Below are 10,227 nucleotides of genomic sequence, written 5' to 3'. Positions count from 1 at the left end.
GGGGGGGGAGAGACGCGGAAGGAAGGGCTTAGTAAGTGCGCGTTGCGGGGGGGAGAAAACAATACACATTCAACACCCAGCGACCCTCCGGCCCAGGTGCCAGCCCCGACAAACGGGGCAGGGGGTCCGCCGCTCGTCCCACCCACCCACACACACACACACTGGACAACAGGCAAGTGCGTGTGTCGCCGCGGGCCCCCTCTGGGGTGCGGCCCCCGACGGGGACAAGTGTAGGGGGGGGGGGGGCTGCCAGGCTGGCCAACAATCGGCACACCAACGTGTGTGTGTGTGTGCGCGCGCGAACGCGCACAACATTGAACCGATTGTCAACCAGGATGACAAGAAAAACCCTAGAGCGGGGCTCTCTAGCCCAGGGAACCACATGACAATGTGGGTGTGTGGGGCGGGGGGGGGGGGGGAGAATCCCCATGGCAACAAGCACAAGTTTCTGTCTTCCTCTCTCTCTCTCTCTGGCCATGTCCCGCCCTGGTGGCTTTCGGGCAAGGAGCACAAGAAATTCACGGGGAACAGCCGCAGCTGGGGAATGCCCGCACACAGGACGATACTGGTCAAAAAGGGGGAGGGCCGGAAAGTGAACCACCACAACTGGGCAAAGGGAAACCGCAAAGGGGGGTCGCCCGAGGTCACCAAGGGTGTCCAGCCCCCATATATCGCCCCAGAAGCCGCCCGATTACTAATGGCGCGAGAAAAGCCCCTGGGCCCGCTCCGGGCCGCCGGGGGCGCCCAGTGCGCGTGCCATCATTGTCGCGAGAGCAAGCAACACACGCACACGCGCACAGGGGGCGGCGTGGGGGGACCGCATATGCGCGTTTGGGCCGCCGCACGATCGGTCCTCCCGGCAATGACGGAGAGCAGCAGCGGTGCGCGCGTATGTGCTCGGAGACGGAAAGGCGCGCTCGGGCGGGCATCGAGAATGTTCGGCCCGTGGGCACGTGTTCAGACACACCAGGTTGTCCGGTCCATTGGGAGCCTTGGACTGGCCCCTTTTTTGTCCCTCTCCCGCCCGCCAAGGGGGCGGGCAGGATATGGTGGGGCTCTCCCCTGGGCTTACTCTGTCTCTCCCTTGCCCCGCGCGCCCCAGCGACGGTGCTTTTGTCACACGGCGCTGGAACATGGAGATGCGGGAGAAAAATGAAGGGAGAGGGCCCGGAACACTCATCGAAGAGGACACTGACCGGGGAGTGAAGGCACACACACACACATATGCAGGGGAATTTCCTACACAGACACAGATGGACTCTCGAGCAAACGAACAGACGGACGGGCCCAGACGGACACAGACGGGCACACATACATGCATAAATGCATACATACACACGCACACACACACACACACACACAGGTGTGGGGGATAGAGAGAAAGGAGCAGATCGAACATACTGGAGGGATACAAATGCAAACCCCGAATGGAGGCGCGTGCGTGAGTGGACGCTGACGCAAGGCTGCCTTCAACTCTCCCCTCTCCCCATCACTGACTGACGGGGGTATGAGGACCACGAGCACGGACCATGGGCATGCCCACACGCCGCGTAGCGGCCCGATGGAACATCAGCCCGCCAGCGCGCAGGCAGATCACAATACGTTGTGGAGGGCTCGCCATTTCACCAAGGGCCAGATCTGACACAGGACATGGATACCACACATGGACACACAAGCAGATACAGACAGACGGACAGACAGACAGACGGACAGACAGACGGACAGACAGACGGACAGACAGACGGACAGACAGACGGACAGACAGACAGACAGACAGACGGACACACACACACACACACACACACACACACACACTAGACGAAGTAGAAACGCATGCACATAAGCAGATGTACACGCGTGCACATCGAAGCGGCTGGCCGTCGACAGGAGGGGCGACAAATACAAAGAGAGAGAGAGAGAAGAGAGAGAAGGACACCAAAGATGGAGGAGAACGCACGGCAGCAGCGGGGGCGGCAAAGCGAGCGCCAGCGCCAGCACGGGCGAGGGGAGCAAGAGAGCGGAGAGCAACGCGAGCAAGGGACATGATGACAGGAGGGGAGGGGGGAAGGGTCTGAGCAACAACAGAAGGAGGAGCAGACAGAGATCTTCTACCGCGCGCAAGCCCCCGGACGGGCTCGGCCCAGCTGGCAGCCCTCTTTTAAAGGGCCTCGGCCGCCAGGGAAAGTGAGCAAAGTCACAAAAGAGAAGCGTGCCCGGGGCCGCGAGCATTAGATGCCCCATTTCCCCGGGTGCCTGCCACGTTCAGCCCCCTCCCCCCACCAAGGGAGACATGACCACGAAAGCTGCGCTTGACGCCCGCCCCGCCCCCCGCCCCCCTCCCCCCAGAGGCCCTGCGACAGAGAACACATCATAGGCGCGCGGGGGCCCACCCACGCCCAAGTGCCCCCAAGTGGACGGATCCGAAAGGGCTGTGTCCAGGCAGCAGAACGGGACATCACGTGGGCCGGATATATTACCCGCTGGTCTCCAGATCGGCCTCCAGACTCCCTTCACGGTCCGGAGGGCGAGGTAGAGGGGGCGAGGCAGGGAGAGAGAGGGAGGGAAAAGGAAGCAGGAGAGGGCACGCGCGCACACACGACGAGGAGAAGCGCTTTGTTTACGCACGCTTTTATTCATGAGTTGCTAGCTGCCTGCAGAGAGCGAAGGGGAGAGGGGGAGGGAGAGGGAGGGAGAGGAGGAGGGATGCCAAAACACACACACACACACACACACACACATGTCTGATCACTATTCTATCCCTGAGGAAGGTGTACCGGCTCGTGGAAGGGACCCGACCCCCCGCTCCTGGCTCCTCCTCGCCTGGGGGAGAAGAGGGGGGGCGAGCCCAAGCTCAGACGACAGAGATCACCGCAGGAGGGAGAGGAGGGTGTGGGAGGCGGAGGAAGAGGAAGGGGAGTAGGACGAACAAGCGCAAGCGCATCTACATCACCGAACACCCATCACCGGAGTTGATGGTCTCCACGGGGAACGGGCGCGGCGCGGTCGGGACGAAGTTCACCGTCTTGACAATCGATGTGCCCTCAGTGGAGGGGAGATCCTCCTCCGAGGGGACCTCCACCATGTAAACCAACTCGTTCTCGCGCTTGAGGCTGTCCCGAGAGGAAGAAGAAGGAAGCGGGGCCGGGTGGGGGGAAATGAAGGGGGGGGGGGGCAGCAAGAGGAGGATATAATCAGGTGAGCAGAGTGACGAGAGAGGAGTGGGGAAGCCCAAGCCGATGCACATCAGGGACCGCACGCACGAGGCAAGTAGTGACGAGGCCGTGGACAGCTCGCTCCGGATGTACAGGTCCAGCCCGCTGAGGAAGAGATCGTTGGCCGGGATGGGGCTGACATTCTGCATGAGAGGCACCGCGCAGCGAGAGGGAGGGAGGGGGGGGGGGAGAAAGACAGAGGGAGAAGGGTCTCGTGTCAGATGCGGCTGATGATGCACTGAGAAGATATGCCGCACACGAACAGGGAGCAACATGCACGCACCAGGATATCCGAGCCCTTTTGCGACTCGGCAGCCTTCTTGGCAAAGGAGTTCACCACTTGTAGATATCCGACCGACAGGCCAATGTTGCTGGAGGAACGCGCGGGAGACGGAGCAAGGGGGGGGGGGGAGATAGGCATGAGCAGGAGCGCGGTCAGGGCCGAGAGCAGACAGCCAGAGTGAGGGGGATGGCGGCTGCTGGTGTTGCGCCGGCCGATTGAGAGAAGGACCCCGGGGCGTTGAGAGGGACAGGGGAAAGGAAGAGACGTACACCTTGTATGAGACTTCGGCCAGCAGGCGTGCGGTCAGGGCGCTGTTCAGATTGTACTTGATCGTGATGAAGGCCAGCATGTATCGGCGGAGGAAGTTTCGCTCATGCGAGAACAGCGACGAGTCATTACTAAACAAAGGCCGATGCGCATGGATGCACAAACAGGCATGAGGGAGGGGGGAGAGAGAGAGAGAGAGAGAGGGAGAAACGCCGAGCGTGGTTAATAATATGCCTGCCACACCCCATCGCATTCACACCAGGACGGCATGGCGAAAGCAAGGCGCCGGAACGAAGGGGGCGACCGGGGAAGAGGGTGAACGCACGCCAGGCGCGAGAAGTGCACGCCTGCAGCCGAGTAGTGATCGGCCGCCGCCTTGGCCAGCTTGGCGATGTTCTCGAGCTTGATGTTCCGCCGGGAGTAGGCCACATAGGCGATCAGCTCGGAGGACTGGGCGTCGCACAGGGCCGCCATGCCGCGCGCGACATAGGGCGAGTCGGCCTCCAGCGGGGCCAGGCGCTGGGCCGAGGCCTTGGAGTCGCCAGAGCGCATGGTGCTCGAGGTCATCAGGGACGTCGGGCCGCCCGCATCAACCGGATTGGCGAAGGAGTGCACCAGCACCGACTCCGGGGCCGGCAGGCCGGTGGCCTTCATGTAGACCGAGGCGGCCGTTCGCCGGACGGGCGTTTGTGCCACCATCAGCATGCCGTCGAGGTGGCGCCAGATGCCGGCGGCCACCGCGAGCACTGCCGCCCGCGCATCCAGATGGGCGCCCCAGAAGAGAGGGAGGGGGGTGTGGGAAGGAGGGTGAGTCAATGGGGGCCACTCGGAAGGTGGCCTGCCAGCGTCGGGGGAGCAGGGACACCGAGGCACGGGCAGAGGGAGGAGAAGGAGGTCAGCGCGTACAGTGGCACGCCTTGACCAGATGCTCGGTGATGCCCTCGGAGCGCTGGGTCACCTGGGCAGCGGCGTTCATATGAGCGTACGCCAGACACTAGCACACACACACACACACATATATATATATATACATATATGTATGCATGCACGCATGCACACCACATGAGATGGGAGGGAGAGTGTTAACTTCTTGGCGTGTCAAATGGGCTGTCGCGCCACGGGTCGGAGGGCGCACACTGAGAACCATGTAGTGATCGAGATACGAGTTGTCCGGCGGGCTGGGGGCCGGCTTATCGAAGACCGTCGTCAGGGAGCACGTCCAGGCGATGTCTACCAGGCAAGAGCGAATGAGAGCCCGAGGTCGGGCGGGGCAGGTGCGAAAAGGGAGAGAGTCAGCTGCGAGAGAGAGAGAGAGAGAGAGAGAGGGGGGGAGGGGGGGGGGACACGCCGACAACAGAGGCGCCAGACCAAGGGGGGCAAAGAACAGGAAGTGCACGCGTGCGCACCGATCTTGGGCAGGTCGCCGGATTGGCGCATTTTCCGCAGGGCAATCCCCAGCCCGGCGGCATCCGGCTCGTACTCCTGCAGCACGCTGATCAGCGTGTCATAGCTGTGTTGCCCGGGCGCGCGGGTGTGCGCCCCGGTGCGCCGATGCGCAGCGATGTGCTCCACCAGGCAGGCGCGCCGTTCCATGAAGGTCTCCCAGCTGGCTGGGTCTTGCAGGGTCCGCATTAGACCCTTCGGCACGAGCATCGGACTTGGCAGGGGGATGTGGAACCGGCAGAGGGGCGGCGGGGTCGACAGGGCCCGCACCGGCTCGAAGGCCGAAATGGCAGAGGACATGGCGGCAGGAGGGGGACGGAAACCAGGGAGGGAGGGGACGAGGAGAAAGAAGAAGAGGGGTGGGGTGGGAGGGACCATGACGGGCTGTGTGGGCAGCTCGCTTGGGGCCCTTTGGGTGCTGAAAAGAAAAGGACCCCCCGGCCCGGCCACACCCGGCCGCCGGTGCGCGCGCGCATACACGCGCACACGCGTCGGATCATGCACAGCAAGGCGGTGACCGACGAGGGAAAAAAAAAGAGGGCTGGTTCTCAGGATGCGAGGAATAAATATGATGGTGAATTATTGTCTTGTCTTCCCCCCCCCCCCTACACACCCAGGCCCGGGTGAATGGGACAGGCCCGGGGGGGGGGGGGGGGGGGGTGAAGGAGCATGGGCTCTGAAGCCAATAAGTTGCAGCCATGCGTCCGGCAACCCGCGCGAAACCGGATAGATCGCCACCCGGCCGGGGGCTGCGGTCGTTCTTCCCGTGTCCTGCCCCCCGCCCCCGACAGTGGGTGCCCTCGGAGGTGAGCCTACGCGGAACTGGTGACAACAAAGGGGGGGGGGGACGGGCGAACCAGATCTGCGGACCTGGCCGTGATCGTGGCGGACCGCCCCCCCTTCCCCGGGGGGGGGGAACGGGAAGGGTGCCCCCACCGGCCGGAACAGCACCCAGGTCCGTCTCTCCCTGGCCAGTGTGCTCTTGTGGACTCTCGCCACCTCCGGGGGGGCAAGCGTGCGTGCCCAGGGGCCGCGAGCACACCGTCACACAGAAGCACACTCGGGGCGATATCGGGGGGGGGGGGGGCGGAGGCGGCCACACGCCCAGAGCGGCCCGGAGCTTCCTGCCTATTTGGGCACACCAGGTGACCAGCGTGATACACGCCGAGCGGGGGATTAACTGTACTTAATCTCCTCGCAGGGAATGCCACAACGATGTGTCTGTTTACCATTCGCGCCAGCTGCCGTCGGTCGTCCGGGAGTGCGGCAGGGACAAGACTCTTCCCCCCGCCCCGCCCCGCCCCTCCCGCAGGGCGGGACCGGCCCTCAGGACGCGGGTGGGGGCTTCCACCACGCTCTTTGAGCCCAAATGGCTCATGGGCCGACCTTCGGCCGAAAAGCCCGCGCACTGAATCCCCCTCGCCCTGGCTTTTCACACCTCGCCATCGTGCACCGGCACCCGCTTTCGCCCCGTCCCCGCGCGGGCCCCGGCTCGCCCGAGGGCCGGGGGCAGAGGGGATTTCCCCAGCCCTTGCTCCTCTCCCTGGCCAGGGGCATCTCCACCGGCGTTCGCGTTCCCTTCGGTCCGGCGCAATGTCCCTCCAGCTGGCGGCTGGGTCCGCTGAACTCGCGTGGTCTAGGCCTGGCGGCCAGCCCGCGAGTGTGCCCTCTCTCTCTCTCTCTCTCTCTCTCTCTCTCTCTCTCTCTCTCTCTCCAAGTGGCCTTCCCAGGGAACGCGTGGGCGGGAAACACGGCCCTGAGAACCAGGGGAAGGGTGGCCCAGGAACGGGGAAGGCGGGGGCCGGGGGGGGGGGGGCAAGGCCGGACGACCCAAAGGGTGTGCCCAGCTGGGCGAGCCCACGCTTCATGCACCCTCCCGGGCCCGGCCCATCCAGTGCGCCCCGTAGGCTGCCAGGCCGATAGGAGCCTTTGGCGCTTCGCGAGGCTCCGGGGGAAACGTGTACAGGGCACCCTTTTCCGCATGTGCCCCGCTGGTCGCCGGTCCCCAGCTTGCTATGCTCCTGACTTCTACAACCTCTTTTCCTCCGCGCCGCCCCCCGCCCCCCCCCCGATTTTCCTCTCTCCCCCCCCCTCCACCTACACCTGCCCTTCCGCCATGTCCCATCCCATTCAGGCCCCCCCCACGGGTCCGGCGGCCCTCCAGGCCCCGCTCGACTCCTTCCGCGAGATCGACCTCACTCGCCGCTACCCGCCCAGCCTGCAGCTGGAGTATGTGCAGCTCCTGCATCGTGAGGGCATCTTCAGGTACACGCCGGCCTCATTGTTGCCGCGGGCTTGCGCCCTCCGCTCTGCCCCTCCTCTTTCCCTGTCCCGTTTCCCCCCCCCCCCCCCCCCCCCCGCTCCTCTCTCTCTCTCTCTCTCACACACACGCATACACACGCCGCACTCCCCAGCCCCCATCAGGACCTCTTCAAGTCCTTCGGATTCCTCGACGAGTCGTCCACCTCCTGCCGGGAGTGCTCGCCGGTGGCCAATCTCCGCCTGGACCTGCAGCAGACCCTGAACGGGTCGATCCCCGGCGGCACGTCGCTGCCCTTCCGCGTGGTGAACTCCTCGCTGCGCACGGCCGGCGACGTGGCCGAGACGGATGCCTTCTCGGCGGCGCAGGAGCACGTGTCCTCCGGGTCGATGGCCGGCACGTCGGAGCTGATGGCCACCTGCCGGCCGGACACCCTGACCGACCGCGGCCGGATGGGCATGCGCACACTTGGGCACCAGCTGCGCAACCTGTACGCCGATCGCCGGCTGCGCTTCCTGCCGGAGCGCCATGAGCTGGGATCGCTGTCGGTCCGGTCGCTGTCCGACCCGAAGGCCATCGAATCGGCGGTGCACCTGCTGCAGGGGCTGTACCCGTCGGAGCTGGGCGCCACTCGGCGCCGGGCTGCCCCGGAGGCCGTCCTCCAGCCGATCGGCCCCCCGACCGACCGCCCGCTGGTGGACATTGTCATTCGCGATCCGGTCGACGAGACCCTCGTGCCGGAGATGGCCGGGTGCCGTGCCCTGCGCGCTGGCTTCGCCGAGGCCGTGGCCCGCGTGGATGCCCTGTACGCCGAGGAGAATGCCTTCCTGACCGAGCGCGTGGGGCCCTTCCTCCGGGCGCCCGACACGCCGGTGGTGCCGGCTTCCAAGGCGGCCCCCGGGGCGGTCACCGTGACCGAGCTCTTCCAGGGCCTGGCCTCGGGCCATGCGCATGAGCTCCTGCCGCGGGAGCTCCGGCCCCGGCCCAGCAGCCACCTGTCCACCGGTGCCGGCTTCGAGAATGACGACCGCGTGGTCGATCGTCGTGGCAAGAAGACCGGGGCCTTCCGCCGCGGCAAGCAGGGGCCTCCCCTTGGTGAGACCTTTGCCCGGCTGGAGAACTACGCCACCGAGGCCTCGCTGGCCGGTGTGCTGGCGCGCGATGCCAGCCTGGCTGGCCTGGCGGCCGGGCCGCTGCTCGGCGACCTGCTGGATGATGTGGGCCGGGTTTTGGACTCGCGCGAGGCCGCCCTGCAGGCGGCTCGCCAGGCTGGCCGGCTCCCGGTGGACGGGGCCGGCTCGGTGGCCGTTGCCGGGGCCGCCGTGGTCCCGGGCTTCTCCTTCACTCCCCTGGAGGAGGGCGCCCAATACCGGGGGTCGGTGACTGCCTCCTCGGCCCCGGCGGCTCTGGCCCGGTCGGGCGTCACGGCTCCCACCCACTCGACCCCGATGCTGTCGCTGTATTCCGGCACGGAGGACAGCCTGGTGGCCCTGCTGGCGGCCCTCGGCGGGTATGATGCCCTGCGTGGTCCGGGCGGTGCGCCGGCGCGCGATCTTCCCGAGCAGCTGGCCGCCACCCGGGAGCAGCCCTTCGCCACCAGCCCGGTGGCTGACCGCCCGGACTTCGGCGCCTTCGTCACCTTTGAGGTGCTGCGCGAGCGGCAGGTCACCCCGCCGGCGCGCTTGGGCCAGCTGGCCTCCAGCCGGGCGTCGGACCCGTCGCGCGTCAGCGGCACCGGCGCCGCGCCGCTCCTGGAGGGGGTACGTCCGCCTGGGGCGTTTTCCACTCTGGCCGCCCTCCCTCGGGTTTTTTCTCTCTCTCTCTCTCTCTCTCTCTCGGCCTCCGAGTCCATCTAACACCCCATCTCTCCCCCCCCCCTCCCCCTTCCTCGGTCGCTCGGTCGCTCGCTCCTCCCCGATGGCCCCAGTCTGCCGCCGCCGCGGCTGCTGCTCTGGCCGCCGAGGCGGCCGCCAGCGCCTCCGGCAACAAGCACAGCGCCGACGAGAAGACCACTCGCTTTGTGCGCATGCTCTACAACAACACCCCGATCGCCATTCCCGCCTGCGCGGAGGCCGCTCGTCTTCATGGCTTCACCGACTCGATCTCCGAGTTCCACCCTGGCACCGGGCTCGGCGGCGATCCGACCCTCTGCCCGCTGGACCGCTTCCGTGAGATTGTCACCGAGGTGGCGGCCGCCGACCGGGCGAAGCTTTGCTAAGCCTCGAGCACTTCCTCCCCCCGCTCCCTCCCCCCCTCCCCCCTCCTGTCGTGGTTGCCGGAGCCCACCGGGCCACTGTCATGTGCATTGAGTTGCTCTCCTCCCTGGTCCAGAGCCACGTGTATCGTGTGGCGTCCTTTCTTCCCCCCTCCCCCCCCCCTCCCAATATACCCCATAGACTTCAACATCGCCTGCGCTTGCCCGTGCGCATATCATCGCCGTGCAGTCGGGCCCGGGCACTCGAACGGCTGTCTAGTGCGGAGCCTGCGGCTTCGCCTCCCCGAGTCTCGCCTCTCCGCGCACCCCCCCCCCCGCCCCCCGCGGCTCAATGGCAGGCCCCTCCGCTCCGCAGGGCATGGTCGGGGCGCAATGGCAATCCTGTCACATGATGTGGGATCCGAGGTCTGCCCCCCGAAGAAGGGTCCAAGGGGACGTGAGGCGGGTTTCCGGTGTGCGTGTGCCTCGCAGACCTGACGGGCAAGAGGCCTTTCTCCCCCCTGTTCTCCTTGCCCCGATTACTTTCCCTCGCTTGCCTTCCCTCTCC

The 10,227-nt window shown here is 66.2% G+C and overlaps 2 protein-coding genes across 2 annotated transcripts; one reads left to right on the top strand and one right to left on the bottom strand.

Annotated features, from left to right (window-relative positions):
* Positions 1-2,716: 2,716 nt before the first annotated feature.
* Positions 2,717-5,577, bottom strand: H696_03957 (hypothetical protein). Its single transcript, XM_009497827.1, has 8 exons — positions 5,169-5,577; positions 4,898-4,992; positions 4,669-4,756; positions 4,088-4,508; positions 3,765-3,893; positions 3,496-3,583; positions 3,261-3,355; positions 2,717-3,110 (listed from the first exon to the last, which is right to left on the bottom strand). The coding sequence occupies exons 1-8, from the start codon at positions 5,503-5,505 to the stop codon at positions 2,942-2,944; spliced, it is 1,422 nt and encodes a 473-aa protein (XP_009496102.1). The 5' UTR covers positions 5,506-5,577; the 3' UTR covers positions 2,717-2,941.
* A 1,694-nt stretch (positions 5,578-7,271) lies between these two features.
* On the top strand, positions 7,272-9,847 carry H696_03956 (hypothetical protein). The gene is made up of 3 exons (XM_009497826.1): positions 7,272-7,470; positions 7,620-9,225; positions 9,393-9,847. Exons 1-3 carry the CDS (start codon positions 7,322-7,324, stop codon positions 9,681-9,683), a joined length of 2,046 nt encoding a protein of 681 aa, XP_009496101.1. The 5' UTR covers positions 7,272-7,321; the 3' UTR covers positions 9,684-9,847.
* The last annotated feature ends 380 nt before the right edge of the window (positions 9,848-10,227 follow it).

This window comes from Fonticula alba, assembly GCF_000388065.1.
Source record: "Fonticula alba strain ATCC 38817 unplaced genomic scaffold supercont2.6, whole genome shotgun sequence".
NCBI lineage: Eukaryota > Rotosphaerida > Fonticulaceae > Fonticula > Fonticula alba.
The sequence above is the reverse complement of the archived record's forward strand: the minus strand, read 5'-3'. Positions and strand labels throughout refer to the sequence as shown.

Bases quoted from the DNA above. Each gene is read 5' to 3' on its own strand.
- H696_03957 (XM_009497827.1), bottom strand. From the start codon at position 5,505: ATGTCCTCTGCCATTTCGGCCTTCGAGCCGGTGCGGGCCCTGTCGACC. The intron at 4,757-4,897 runs GTGCGCCCTCCG...TGTGTGTGCTAG, and splicing joins ATCACTACATGGTTCTCAGT to TGTCTGGCGTACGCTCATAT. The intron at 4,509-4,668 runs GTACGCGCTGAC...CGCGGGCGGCAG, and splicing joins TCTGGTCAAGGCGTGCCACT to TGCTCGCGGTGGCCGCCGGC.
- H696_03956 (XM_009497826.1), top strand. From the start codon at position 7,322: ATGTCCCATCCCATTCAGGCCCCCCCCACGGGTCCGGCGGCCCTCCAG. The intron at 7,471-7,619 runs GTACACGCCGGC...CGCACTCCCCAG, and splicing joins CATCGTGAGGGCATCTTCAG to CCCCCATCAGGACCTCTTCA. The intron at 9,226-9,392 runs GTACGTCCGCCT...CGATGGCCCCAG, and splicing joins CCGCGCCGCTCCTGGAGGGG to TCTGCCGCCGCCGCGGCTGC.